Source organism: Aulonocara sp. 'chitande type north' Nkhata Bay, linkage group LG10 (genome assembly GCF_057382095.1).
Source record: "Aulonocara sp. 'chitande type north' Nkhata Bay isolate Kocher_YH1m ecotype deep benthic linkage group LG10, A_spYH_male_GT1.1, whole genome shotgun sequence".
NCBI classification, from domain to species: domain Eukaryota; kingdom Metazoa; phylum Chordata; class Actinopteri; order Cichliformes; family Cichlidae; genus Aulonocara; species Aulonocara sp. 'chitande type north' Nkhata Bay.
In genome coordinates this window covers 33302517-33317447 of record NC_141353.1, presented here as the reverse complement: position 1 = coordinate 33317447, position 14931 = coordinate 33302517, and the positions used below count along the sequence as shown (strand labels likewise).

The following is a 14931-nucleotide window of genomic DNA, read 5'->3' as shown; positions in this document are numbered from 1 at the left end:
ATGGGCTGTACGTGCACAGGAAGGCCCGTAAATCTTTACATTCCACAGCATGATGTGAGACCTTTAATTTGCAAAACAGAATGTTTTTCTTTAAAAAAAATAGCCTTAGTTGAATGAAAAATACATGTGGGAGTCAAAATAAGCTCTAATAGGAATGATAATAAACCTGATGCTCTTATTTCCCTAAGCCCCAGGAGCTCCTTTGGCTCCATTGACTCAAGGACTGTTTATTTGCCACCAAGGCAAGAATAACACTTGAGAGGAGGGAGTATCCTTTCTCTGTTGAGATTCAGTAATGAGCCAACTCTTTCGCCTGCGTTATTGAGGCCTGTGGAGGGTACGCTGATGTAAAATGATAAATTTTTATGGACTACAAAGGTGGACATCTTGATCAAACTGTGAGGGAAAAGGTCCAGACAGTCTGTAAAATCACAAAGATATTTCCACAAAGAAGTTTTTTTTCTTTTCTCTTCTTTCTTTTTTTATGTTTAGTAAGATTTTATAGTTCAGATCTCATTGTGGCGTTCCAGATTGCTTGAAAGAGGTTTTGTGCCACATGCTTTCCAAACTTTTGACAGATTTGGTGCTTGTCTGTTTTGCAGTTAGAGAAATGAGCATTCCCCAGTTGTGCTGTGTTGTGTTTGTGTTTAACCCCAAAGGCTCTGATAAGAGTCAGCGGGGGAAGGAATGCAAAGGCGCACAGGAGTCTGCTGGTGGTGGTGGTGGTGGTGGGTGGGGTGGGGGGTGGGGGGGTGGAGTGTACGACGTCTGCACAACCATGCAGCCGCTGCCAATATGTGTGGGAGTAACAGTGACCTTTAAGCCGTAAGAGTGTAGGTTTCTGCTGTAACTCCTGAAAGAGTCCTCCAAGCTGGCCCCACATTCCTGCTGGGGAGTCAAGAGGGAACAGCAGCGGGGGAGGAGATGACTTGTAGTGAACGGATGGCTGAGGCAAAAGAGGAGGGGTGCGCTGACTGAGAAAAATGGAAAACAAACTTAAAACAGTTTGACAGCGAGACAGTCCCAGAAAAGTGAAAAGTTGTTTTTGGTACGCACCCTGGAGTTAGGTCACGTCCATGCCTCCTCCCTGAGCCAGCACATTACTGTTATTACATCCACACATTTCCTTTTGCAAGCTGTTAATCTCTCTCCCTCTCTTTTTAAACTCTGAAACACAATTTAACGTGACACTGCGCTTCAGAGGTGAGGAAAAAAAAACCAAAACCAGAATGCGTGCAGTTGTGTGAATCCATCTGTAAAGGTGATGGATCCAAACTGATGATTTTAAAGCAACTGTGGAGCCATCTGTTCTGTTTAAATATGGTTCCTCACAAATTCACTCCACACATTTTTTTTTAAAAAAAGAAGAAAAAAAACATTCCTCAAATCATGTGGTGCGTTGCAGTAAGGACCAACTCTCATAGGATCTCAGTGATAACTAGATGGAAGCACATGCAGAGGTGACTTGGAATGACTGTGTCCTGCTTTGTCTGAGTTTGTCACTTTTCAGGAGGGAAGTCGTTGAGGCATAATAGCCTTTTTCCTGGATGCACTTCATTGTGCGTTTTATGGGGAAAATAAGATATTCCAGTGAATGAGCCAAAAAGCTCACAGCAATAACAGGATGTCTCACTAAAGTCAGATCTAACGGCAACTCAAATGTCACACCTAATACTTGACTTCCCTCACATTTTATGGTAGCTGCTCAGGAGACATCATTATTTGCCAGTAAGTCCGAGTCATGGTAATGACAGTATTCAGCTAGAAAGTTAATTCCTTTCACATGCATGCTTTTTCCCTTATGCTGCAGTGGCAGACATGTGGTTTACAGAAATAAAAAGCACAAGTTAGACAGATTAGAAAATAGCTAACTATATCCATCTGTAGAAATGAGTTCAAATAATAAACACCATCAAAACAAAAACAAGACGCTTGCATGAGGAAACATCTGAAAAGAAAACTCTAAGTGCGCAAATAGAGCAGTGGTTACCCTCACAGATCTCGATGTAGCTGGTTGCATGCAGAGGTGATATAAACGAAGTGTTGCAAGCCAGCATCTATGCTTTTGCATGCTGGCAAGTAGTTTAGTGTGAGTAATTTCAGTCTGTAGTGTACGTGAAGTAATGTTGTAGAGGACAGGGCGACACCCAGCGGTGAAAACGTGAAGCTACATCTTGGGTGCAGTGTTATTTCTTATCGCCGCCCTCACAAATAGATGGTGAAGTCGTGTAACAACAATGGTCTATCCCCCCTCTTTCTGTTTCATCATCTTCGGAGTGATAGCAGCTCATTTTCTGTTTCTTCGTCCAAGTTGTTCCATTTGAAGCGTGTGCAGTCGTTCATTTAGCCACTCTGTCAGAAAGCCTGTTTTGCGCTGACGAAGCAATTGGAAAGAGTCAGCGCCATGATAATAATGTGCAAAATGAAGCTTTGCTTTTATGTGCTTAATTTAGAGCTAGCGCTTGCTGGAGAGCTTTCTTCTTCTTCTTTTATTACATATGTGGGCTAGGAAATTCATATTTAGTGAACCGATAGCAAGAAATATGACCGCTTTAGCTACTCTTCAAAATAAAAGCCACCGGAAACGACGATGATAACGTTTTGGTTTTTTGATTGAGCATTTATTAGAATTAAGTAGAAAATTCGAGAATAAAGGTAAAATACTGCTTGATCTTGGAATAAAATTGTCGGCAATAAGATAAAATTGTTAATTTTCGATACTTACTTGGTTACCAGATGCTAAAAGAGAAATTATCTATCTGTTACCTGACACAAAAAGTAGTACATTCTCACAAATTGTGGCTTTACTATTAAAATTTCTATTTATGTTCTCAAAATTTCAACTTTAATATGATCCTAATACTCCTTCATAGGTTTCCCTGGTTCCAAAACCCTAATTAGATATTGGCAGGTTGTTAGAAGTTTTTAGAGAGCAACCCCCCCAAAATCCCATTCTGTGATGTACATGAGTGTCTCAGCCACACCTGACAGTTTGTATTTTTGCCCTCTGGTTTCAAGAGACTTACTTTTCTGATACAGAATTTAGTGTGCGTAATTACTATGGAGGCGTAAGTTTTGTGCCTACTTTATTAGTCTAACTACAGTGAACGAGCTACATTATAGTTTAGCTCATTTATATGCTCATGCAACTGGTTGTGCATGCTGTTTAGTTTTCAGTGATGCGAGAGTCTTAATGTGAGTTTAAGGAGTTAAAAAGAGACTATAAACCAGACTGAATGGATGCAGAGGTGCACATTTTTCTGACTTCAGGTCTTAACATAGTCTTTTTTGGCACTCTTGCATATACTAAGGATCAATTAAGGATATCATTTGCATTGGTAATAACTGTATGCTTATTCACACAGGTCCCAGATTTGCAGTCACATTTGCATTTCCCCATTGTTGCACACGGACAAAGCGCAGGAAGCACAAATGAAAGCACAAGCTGTCATAGACACAGTTTTTCCAATATACATATATTTCATGATGTTCATCAATATAATAAGACATTGATAGATTTACACTACAATTATTTTATGTACTTTAGTTTCTCATTCAGTCTCCTCTCCTTTGCGTTGAGTCAACCTTGTTAAGTTTCTAATCCCATACCAAATGACAGCACAATAAATGTATCAATAAATAAAAGCAAACAGAGAAAAAACATACAGCCCAGCACATTGCCCGTGATCTTCCAGTCCTGTCCCTCCTGTAAGGCCAGATGACCAGGGGCAATATGGACCATCATCTCAGAAAACCCACTCCCAAAAAGACAAAAAAAAAAGAAAGAAAAGTCTTTCCTCAAAAATAAACTGATTTAAACAAAAAATATATCTGGTAGATACAAACAGCAATCTGATGTAAACTGTAGAGTCATTCTAAGCACTCTGGACTATTGAAAGGTAAAAATACTTTCCCCTGCCCTTCTAACTTCCCATTTTCTTTACCTTTACCCATCAGTGCTGACACACAAAAACTCAGTGACATCTGGAGTTATTACTAAACTGATGCAAAATAAAAACACAATATTTGGTTTCAAAAAAGGAACAAAAGAAACATGTTAACATATGTTAAGTAGAATATTGTGAATTGATAGCCATCAAAAGAACATTCAGAGACTCAAAAGGTTCCCTCCTATTGCTGCGTTCACCCCCTTTAGGGCTTAATGGCAAACATTTCAATAAGGTTGCGGATTTTGCGTTGGTCTCCTTCTTTCTTGCTCGTTTGCTTTCAAAATTTGAATTACAAATTCAAGAGCCCTGTAAAAAAAAGGGCTCCAAACACTTATTCCCCCTAAATGACCTGAACACAGCACTGAGATCACTGAACGGTCCTTGAGGCTGACGTAAGACAATATTCACCAGTGAATCATATTCCCATCCCGCTTGAAAATGAATGAGTCACAACATTTTAAAAAGAAGAAGAAAGTGCCACGGTGTTCAAATTTATGCACACTTCTTTTCATACAGACAGTAAAGCAACAGAAAAAGAGAGCAATCACTTCGTTTTCACTATTGTGACCAATAGGGTTGAGCTCTCACGGGACAACAGCTGGATTTATGGAGAACACACAAATCCTACCCCAATCAGTAGTGTTATACCACTTCAGTCCACTGTATGGTTAACTCCTGTAAGATGGCTAAAAGGACTACATCTGTAACCCAATGATGATTTGATATTGCCAAAAATATCCAATTTTACTTTTTCTCATGCAGTTTTTGTCCTTGTACATATTATGGTAAATTTACTAGTGGCTTAAACCTGAGGATATGGACCCCTTATCCCCAAAACACCCCCATATTACAACACCAAACAGATGCAGATTTCACTGTTTTTCTCGGGTTTGTCTAATAGCTGTAGTTTGTATCTTAATTTTTATGTCTTCTGAAAAATTGGCAGCACTGTGGAGACACACAAAAAAGAAGACTTGTGCTATAATTAGTTATAGGATCATGTGTCTACAAACTAGTTACAGATTAAAGAAGCTCCTCAAACCTGGATACACATAATTAGGGGAAGGCTAATGTAGTTTTGAGATTTGAAGCATGCGGTCCTCAAGTTTTGGTTTAACTTGCATACGTTTAGTAGGATGGCACACTCACAAGCCGTAACTGACACACACACTCGTACACACATAAACAGTGTGTACGAGTTCAAAGTTCCTATAGGTAGAGTAAGGGTGTAAGCTATCTGAGACAGACTGGGATAGCTTGGGTAACATCTTCCTATCCGCTTGTTTTTGATGGCAATTGGCAGCATAAGCATGGAATTCTGGTCTTTGGTAATCTTCTGTGGTTTGCTTTTGCTTTGTTTGGGGATAAATATATGTGTATGTGGGGGGGGTGTTAAGGTTGGAACGGGCCAACAGTTCTGGTAACCTCTCTGTTCATCGTACTTCAGTGATCAAGGAAACAACGTGCCTTCACTCTGAGAGTTAAGCGGCCTAATCTGTCAGGATAAACTGGGGATATTCCCAAGACTGAGCTATTCTAACACACACACATGCACACACACACACACACACACACATACACATTAAAGCACTTGTGCACACATACACTCACACGCGCAGACAAGGAATTTCGAAAAGTGAGTTGAGCAAAGAGGGGCAGGTTGGTTTACTCAGGTGGTGGGGAAGATAAAAAGACACAAGGCTGCTAAGGCTTTATACACATTTGCTCTGAAATGCTGTATTTCCTTCAAAACTAAATTTCAGGACTGTGGCATCAGTGGCAGTAAAGGATAAACTGAGCGGTTTCCTGTTGAGCATTTATCAATGCTAGGCCGGTACATCATTTCTCTAAACGCAATATAAACTTTAATTCACCACAACCTCAAGGGAAAATTCTAAATCATCCCGCAGCTGAGAGCGAAACCTTTTCGGCGGTTTTGAGAAATGAAATGTGTAAAAGGCCTTAGTGTCCCACAGTGTCTGAAAATTAAAAAAAAAGAAATCAAGTGCATCTATATTGCCCTGCTCTCCTGCTCCTAGAATAGCCGAAATGGTCACGCGCAGGAGTTAGATGCCGAAATCAAGTTACGTAAGAGTTCAAGACCAAACCAGTGAGGGCACCAATGAAAGAAAGAACTGCGATAACAGAAGCCTCTCCCTTTGATGCTTGGCAGTGTGTAACGCACAGAGCTGAATTACAAAAAACACAGCAGACAGAGGTAAAGAGGAGCTCGCTGCCAGTTAGCAGCAAATGGTACTGATTGCACACTTCCTCTTTACCTGTCTGTTTCACACAAAAATATACTATAATTAAAAAATAGAATCTATATATTTAAAAAAGAAAAAGGCCTTGACTATAGGGAGACACACCGAGACAAACCACTGCTCTAGCAAAATGCTCGTCTTAGGAATGCTACTGTTTGTTGTTTGTTTTTTTTAAATTGTGACTTACTTGTCTTGTCGCTAGCTAACCTTTGAAGGTTAGCAAACTGCTCAAGTAAATCTAAAACTGTGAATCTGACTAATTAGCCCCTGTCCCTGTTGCTAAATCTACAAGGCTGAATTGTCTTGTTTTATAATGTGCTCTTCATGTGGAGAGGTTTTTTTTTTGTTTGTTTCTTTGATTTTTACTGCACCAGGACCTGCTTTGGCCAGGCTATGGAAGAGCCAGACAGCGCCATCAAAAACAAGGTAGCTTGTGCATTTGAAGCAGACTCCTCTTCTGCAGTCCCTCCACACCTACTAAAAGTGTGAGGGGGATGGGGGGAGATTGTGTGACTGGAAATAATTGACACTTACTGAAAAAAAGTGACTGAAGACTAAGACTAAGGCCTTTTAGTGTCCACACTGGGGAAACGTTGCTGTGTGCGAATTCAACAATTTATACAACGGTACCTTCACAGAATACATCTCCAGAATATAAGTGTAAGTGTGTAAGATAATACCTCTAAAAAAATAATCTGGACAGTTTCAAAGTCTAATCCTGCCTATTGAAAATGTACCCTTACAGCTATTTAACTTTTTTCTCCAGTGGTTTGCACGACTGACGTTTTCGACAATAGGTTCATCGCATTTTTTGTTACTTTTTTTTTTTCAAGATACTTACACTTACATGTGCTACAGTAAGAGCGTTTGCACTAGACTGCAATGAAGGAATGTTTTCGAAATAAGACACTACGTAATATTTAAATAAAAAAAGAAACATCTACAGACATTGGTCCAAATGTACTATGGCAGTTTCGAAATTATCACAAGAAATTGAGGTGTCCAAGCATGCCGAGAGACAGAAGGTGGGGTGGGGGCATAAAAGACGCAACAGATGAAAGTTATTCAAGAGGGAAATTTCAAAAGAGAAATGGAGGTTAATGGGAGGATTACATGGAAAGGGGTCCGGAGGGGTGATGATTATTAGAGCAGTTTCACAATTCATGCATTATTTGTACGCTTGATGGATTATCAGTGAGCGTTAAATCGCTCAAAAAGCCATAAAAGAAGCTAAGACTTGATTTTTGTTTTTCACGGCATCAAGTTATCGAAATCCTGAGCCGAACAAGGAGTAACCTGGAGATTTTCTAAGGGCAGTTCTTTCTGCAGATTAGCTCCAATTTCTGTAACTTGATGTCACTTTTTTTTTTTTAAATGCAAGTTTTAGTTCTCTGGCTTGTTTTGCTGGATGCGAGTAACCCAGACAAGATGAAAATTTGTATCCCAGTTGAATGGAGGCGAACTCCACTGTGCAAAAATACACCAAAAAGAGAGGAGAAGCAAGGGGACGGAAAGATGATGAAAAACATGCAAAAAGTACACACTTCGATTAATAGGCAGTAGTTACCGCTGAAGCATACGTAAAATTAATACAAAAAATAAAAAGTACAAAATGCACACGCACCGCACGCACACACACACACCTACAAAACGGTATATATCAGAATAAAACTCTACAAAGAACTATATATATATCAGTTATGTAACAATTATCGCCAATCGTTGTTTCCTTTTCTGTTGATGCATCGTCACAAGTGTTTGGTTCTCAGTATGGCAGGTTAGAAAAGCCAAGAGTACCCAGAAAGGAGACAGGGCCACACACTCACAGGACAAATATTGACAGGGGTCCAGAGGCGAGGTGGTGGAAGTGGGGGAGCCGTGGGGGCCCTGACGGGTTTAGGGGTGTTATATCAAGGCTAATTGGGGAGATGTAATTATATATAGAGAGAGTAAATTAATCATCTGCAGTTAATTTTGTCATCAATTCGAGGTTGTTTTTTTTTCTGTAGCAAGGAAGTTAGGATCAGACTGGGGTAGGAGCAATTCTTCTTAGGTGCTGAAGTACACTGTAGAGACATAGAAGAGAGGAGAGGTGAAGGAGGGTAAATCGCTGCATGGGTTAGGAGATTATAAAGGCAACTACAAAGAAATGTATGTGTATTACAAATAAATAACACCATTGAAATAACTGTTATATCTGTTATAGAAAATATCAGTGTGCTTCTTACCAATAATGACGATGAGGACAATCACACATATCACACCCAGGATAATCATCATCTGTAATCAGCAGATTTCCAGAAAAAAACAGAGATTTTTAATAAAAACTCTTTAAAGCACTAAAAATATCAATATCACATAAATATCACATACAGCACACATATAATTTCTACCAGTGACACACAAAATTAGGCTCAAGAGCAAAGTTTATAGCAGAAACTGATGGTTGTAGTTGGCTCCATGTTTGCAGAGGCTTTCTGTTTCACTTTGATTTTTATTCTTTTCTTTTTTTTTCATTTTGTCTGTAAACAGACAGACATTTGCTATTCAAGTAAGGATGTCTGCATGACCTCACCTTGGCATTCTTCCACCAGTATTTATTCTTCAGTTTTGCAGCGCTGGTCTCAAACTGAGAGGCTCCAGCCTGCAGGGCATCGGCCCTGTCGTCCAGTTCTGACAGCTTCTGATCACGCTCCAGAACCTTGTCCACATTTACACGCATGATATCCACCACCTGGGGGGGAAACACACAGAGCAGTGTGGTGTAATCGGCCATCAACACAACATGACTGCATGTAAGGGTTACTAGATATAGGATATTGTTTATATATTTTTATAGCAAAAGCTGTTTGAAGACTTGGAGAAATGATAGAGGAGTCAAACCCACTACTTATTATTAAATGTTCATTTTTTTCAGTTCTTTTTTTAGTATGTGAGGAATGAATGAATGAAATGAAAAGCATGAATGCCTGGCTGTGTGTTTGCACTGTACTCACCTCATCCACCTGTGCCTGTGTCTGCTGCAGACGGCGGTTGCTGGTGAGGTTGGGAGGCTGATTCCCTCCCTCTGGTGCAGGGGCTCCGGCGGCTGGGGCAGACCTGATGATAAACAAATGCAAATATTCAATAGCATGTTCATCATGTTAAATTCCCACATTACTCTACAACAGAAATGGAAAAAAAGCCACAAGTGTTTTTTTTGTGATGCGGTGAAAATTAGTCTACAAAAGAATGAGTCATGCTCCCCAAAATCTTCACAAAAACCTAAAGAGGCCATCGAGTGTGATGCAACAGATGTGGAGGTTTCACAATGTGTCAGTTCTATATGCTAGTATATATCAATCCACTGAACTTGTCCTCTTGGGCTAGATGAGCCTGTTCTTTGACATTATGTACAAACGGTGACCACAGTGAGAGAGTGTCATTTCACAGAGTGGGAGTGTCATTTACCGCTAAAAGGTCAACATATGTATGTATGTATATATATATATATATATATATATATATATATATATATATATATATATATATATATATATATATATATACATATATATATATATATATATATATAAAGTCAAAAGGGCCCAAATAGTGAAACAGTTTGGGTAAAATGACCCTACATCCCAACCCAGATGTCTCTTCATCATTGCCATTTCTAAACCTCCTGTGCAGAGTTCCACCACATGGCAGTTTCAGAATAGTTTCTCTGCTTCTTTTTGTCTTAGTGAAAAATACTTAAATTTGTCACCGCTGATGCAAATGTCATTTATATCTATTTGAAACTTTAGCCTTTTCTGTGCTGCTACACTACTTGTGATTCAGGTATATCCATAGTTTTTGTAGTATATCAATAGAAATAAAAAATATCCACTTTGAATCCTCTATGACACGCATCTCATGACTGAGATGGAGAATGAATGGGCATCAGGCGCAAATTACAACCGCAAATATACTTTTTAATATTTTTGTCAGGAATAGTTTGTGGCTATTTTAAACATAACCTTTAAACATTATACAGCTTGATGTAGAATGTATAACGCGGTCGCTACAACTCCTGAAATGCAAGTGAGAAAGTGTTGAAAATACTTAGATGGAGTGTGATCTAATGCTTACCATTTGCTTCTATAAATCCAAACTAAATCAATGACCACAAAGTAAGATCGTGAACAAACACTCTATGATAAAGCTAAGCTTGTAGCATCTTACGAGAAATATACCTTAGCTGTAACTGAGCTACTTCACTAGTGCGAGGGGAAACTCTGTATAAAGGTCACCTCTGCACACTCACAAATGACTAATCCTTTAACAACAACAAATCCTTTCAAATAGTTTACGTGGTGCTGCTGGTGGTCCCTATGAGTCGCCAAGGAAAAATTATAACAGCTAAATGTCATATTAATAATATTATTTGCCTTAAAATACAAACATGTGCAAAATACTGATATTATTTTATTTTATCAGACTAGTATGACTACTATTCTATAACTGTATATTTACAGGCATGAATGTACAATAAAGTTGCACAGATATATATATATAATTACTATGAGCTCCCTCCAACTTTCCAATGGGTCCCACCATAAAGGTGTAATGTGTACAGAGGTTCACACTGTCATCACCTCTAAACTAGCACCAAGAAGAGCTGCTAGTGCTGTGATGAGGTTTCTCACCAGCTTTCACATCCTGCGAAAACTGTGTGCTGCTGATTTGATCAACCATTTCTCATCTGTGTGCAACTTCAGAACATAATCTAAAACCTTTAAAGTTTTAAAGTTAAGAAAACAAACTGAAAATAAACTAAATAAAGTGATTTCATGCTCTCTGTATTTTTTAACAAAGGATATATTGTTTTCATTTTAATACATTAAAAAAGGAGACATAGTTATTTTATAAATGACTCTATCAGCAATCTGTGTGCCAGTATTCCAATTCAATCGCACTTTGAGATTGTAATCAGTGAAAACAACAAAAACAAAAAAAACATTTAATAAAAGATGCAGTTTGGTCTACAGTCCACTGCTAATGTCAGTTTTCCTATGAACGCTAAATATATATTTAACCTTCTTTCAAGATAGTGCTTTTAAAAATAGTCTTGCCCTGTGGAGAGCTGCTGCAACACTGATGGGACTTATTAAGGGGGGCCCTGATGATATGAGGAAGCTTTTCAACATTTATGCTTGGTTTCCTTAAGCCAGAGTAAGATTGGCAGATAGACAGACGTTTAACTCTGCAATTGATTTCTGTTTGTCGATGTCACGGAAAAGCATGCCGCCTGATTTTCAGCACTGGAGAGCGACATTTCAGCACTGGACAGCGCAACAGCAGTCCACACTAAACTGTCTGATCCCAGCATATCTGTGCCAGTCTGTTTGATGCTGGGCACTGGATCCTAACCTACACGACTTTCATGTGTGACCGTGTACCCACACAGACCAGGAAACACGAAACATCCCTGTTCACCGCGAGCAGGACGGGCCTGTAAAACACCTACAGCACTGCCAACGTCGAGGGCGGGGAGGTTCCTTATTAGGGAGGATGTATTTTAAGCTCTTAAATGCACAATAACAACCAAATATGGCGACAAATGTAACTCAAAGCCCAAAAAGAAAACACTAACAGGCACGACGACCCTGGTAAATGACAGGTAGTGTGTCGGAACCAGGCTGCTTCACCCTTAAAACTGCCTGCTATGCTTATGCTGACAGTGAAGGCTGTGGCGGCTACTTTTCCTCAGCCCACCCTTTCTCACCGTGCGGTCAAAAACAACAAAAAATGGACAATAAAGGTGCGTGAAGAAAGACATTTACATGCTTCATTTACCCACGAAGACCCAACAACAATGAAATGTGGTGAGATATACAGCTGTCCGCCCTCGCACTACAATCGACGACATACAGTAGGAGGCTAGGCTATCCCCACCCCCCGCTGTAGGTTGCAAACATCACGTAAACTAGGCCTAAGACTAATTCAGAGCTAATAATAACAGTCTTTGACAAGTATTATGGTGTATTCGTCGAAAATCGTCGAGGGTGTGTTCAACAGGCTATCCAAATAGTCTGGCGCTGGTCAAACAGCTAGTATGGCTCGTTCAGCGTTATGTCCTTGCTGTTTCTAGAATCGGCCAAATCGTCACCTGTGACTGGGCAAGGGAAGAATAATGCACTGGAAATGTTGAACAAGGGGACACAGCTTTAGAGAACACGACGTCTTTTCCCTTCTTAATATTATTATTAACAATAAGAAATAAATAAATGTATTTTAATTAGCCCGTGGGTATAATCACACAGACGGTGTCCTTTTCAAATCAAACCAGTCCAAACTGGAAAAAAATGCGTACGTGCTGGCTCAAGTCAAATGTAGCTCACGGCAAAAGAAAAAAAACAACAACTAATAATAATAATTACAACAAGGAAAAAGACAGTCGACAAAAACGTTCACTGCACACACACTGGAAATAAGGCTAATAACGCGTTTAATAACAGTTAAACCCGACCCCACCGTCTGCTCTAAGGTTAGGCCGACGCGTTAGCCTCTTCACTTTTGGGTCATATTATCAGAAAGAGACAGCTGTGAAATGAGATCAAACTGCGATATTTCTCCATGATCAACACAACAGCAGAGATTAATAACCATCTCGGTTTATGACGGCTGAGGAACACTGTTCACACGCCACAAATCCCCACAAAGCCTCCCAAACACCAGTCGTGAGGACCAAATTGCAATTAAATAAATTCGGATTTGACAAAAAAAATAAATTAAAAAAAAAATCAGCGAGCTGTACTTACATTTTCCTGGTAGCAGGGAGACAGCTATGCTCTAATCCGGACTGGAAATGTTAGCGCGTGCTAAGTGGCTGGCAGATGGATGTGGATGTGCCTTCTGCGCTCCTCTCTACCCTCTGGCAGCCTTTGGTTGGTTATTGTGGCGTTTGCCTGCCTATATATCCTAGGAGGAGCACTGAGTTTGAATCTGCCACTGAGAGGTGTCTCCTCGCTATATATTTCTTCTTCTTTTTTTTCTTTTTTAAAAATTATCTCTATGTCTACAGATTTGCGGCACCTGACAGGCTATTTACTAGAGCCCGGTGCTGTCGGAGACCGTGCTGTAATGAAGGTGTAATAACCCTCCGCCTGGATTAGGTGGACAAAGATGGCTCGGTGACGTCAATCGCGGCGACTTTCATGTTGAAATGGGTGGCCGGAGACTTCAAACACGCCATTTTAGAGCCCACAAAGCATCGTTTTCAACCGTGGGGGCTATTATTGGGGATCTGCTCGTGTTTCATTTAAATACATTGCATGTTGCGGTCACATTTGGGGTTCTAGCTCCTCAGAAAGGAGCTTTTTCTCATGGCGAGTCTGTCTGTCAACAAAATGGCGTTCCTCGAAAGGGGGTGTGGCGAGATAAGCAGTAGCCTAGGTTATCATTTATAGTAAATATGAATGTGGCTGTTAATATATATATATATATATATATATATATATATATATATATATATATATATATATATATATATATATATATATATATATATATATATTGTATAAAAGGCCCCAAAGTTCATAGAATAGTGTTACTGGTGTTTATAAGTTTATATGGGTTCATGTAATGTTCAGTCTTCTGTCAGTTTGGGCCAGCCGTGCCTATCTTCGATATCTCCACTATATATATATATATATATATATATATATATATATATATATATATATATATATATATATATATATATATATATCAAACTGGCATAAATCTGCATTGTAATAGCTTTGATACTGTAACGTGTATATGTACAGTTCATGTGTGACAGGCTGGTACAAGCTTGACCTTTGTAGACAGTTCCTACATCCCAAGGATGATTAGTAGAAGTTAAGTAAAACGAAAGGTCAAGCAACAAAAAATGGTTTTGAAACATTATTTTTCTGCAGCCTTTCTTTTTATTTTATCGTGTTTTGTAATGACTTCATAATAATGAAGGTTCTAATGAAGGTCCTAATTGGTCCTAATTGGACCAACCATCACCATGATGGTGATGGTTGGTCCAATTAGATCTTGATGACGTAGAATTACACCTTAAGGAAGTTTAAAGGTCAGCCTTTAAAAATAGTTATTGTTTGTAGGTCTTGAGAGCTCTTGACAGCTGCCCCAAATGTATTACCTTCAAAGATGTTCCAAGTTGAAGATGATAACGAGGCAGAGTTCAATTAATGTACTATAAACCCTAAAAGAGTGGAAGCTGCTCTCGCTGCTGCAGGATCAACACAGTGTATGGAAATCAATGTGCCTTAATTATGTTTTACCTTTGGCTAAAAATATATATCTATAGTGTTTCCATTACAATCTGTGTAATGAACAACTGTGTTGCTGTGCAAGACTGGGGGCATCCTTGGTAAAATAAATAACACAAAGCGCAGTTAAATTTAATATGATCCTATGTGACACACCAATGGGCTTGTTCTGCTGCATTAATAAACCACACAAACTGAAATACCTTGCAAGACTAAACAAATGTAAGGTTGAAATGGTGAAAAACAGCCCGTTTTCTTTAATTCTCTGCGTTGGGTCCGTTGATAAGGTTCAATCATGATAAAAATGTCACGCTAGAAGAAAATTTAACAAGACCATGTAAATGTGCACTAGATTGCTTGTCTAAAATTTGGCAAATACAACTTATTATGGTGTTTGGGGTTACTGTTACAGAGCTGAAGAATCCTCTT

General features: G+C 39.2%; 1 protein-coding gene across 1 annotated transcript; it reads right to left on the bottom strand.

Annotated features, from left to right (window-relative positions):
• Window positions 1-3460: 3460 nt before the first annotated feature.
• On the bottom strand, window positions 3461-13353 carry vamp2 (vesicle-associated membrane protein 2). The gene is made up of 5 exons (XM_086309593.1): window positions 13003-13353; window positions 9211-9313; window positions 8790-8948; window positions 8443-8494; window positions 3461-8280 (listed from the first exon to the last, which is right to left on the bottom strand). Coding segments are annotated over exons 1-5 (333 nt in total). The 5' UTR covers window positions 13005-13353; the 3' UTR covers window positions 3461-8263.
• Between the last annotated feature and the right edge of the window lie 1578 nt (window positions 13354-14931).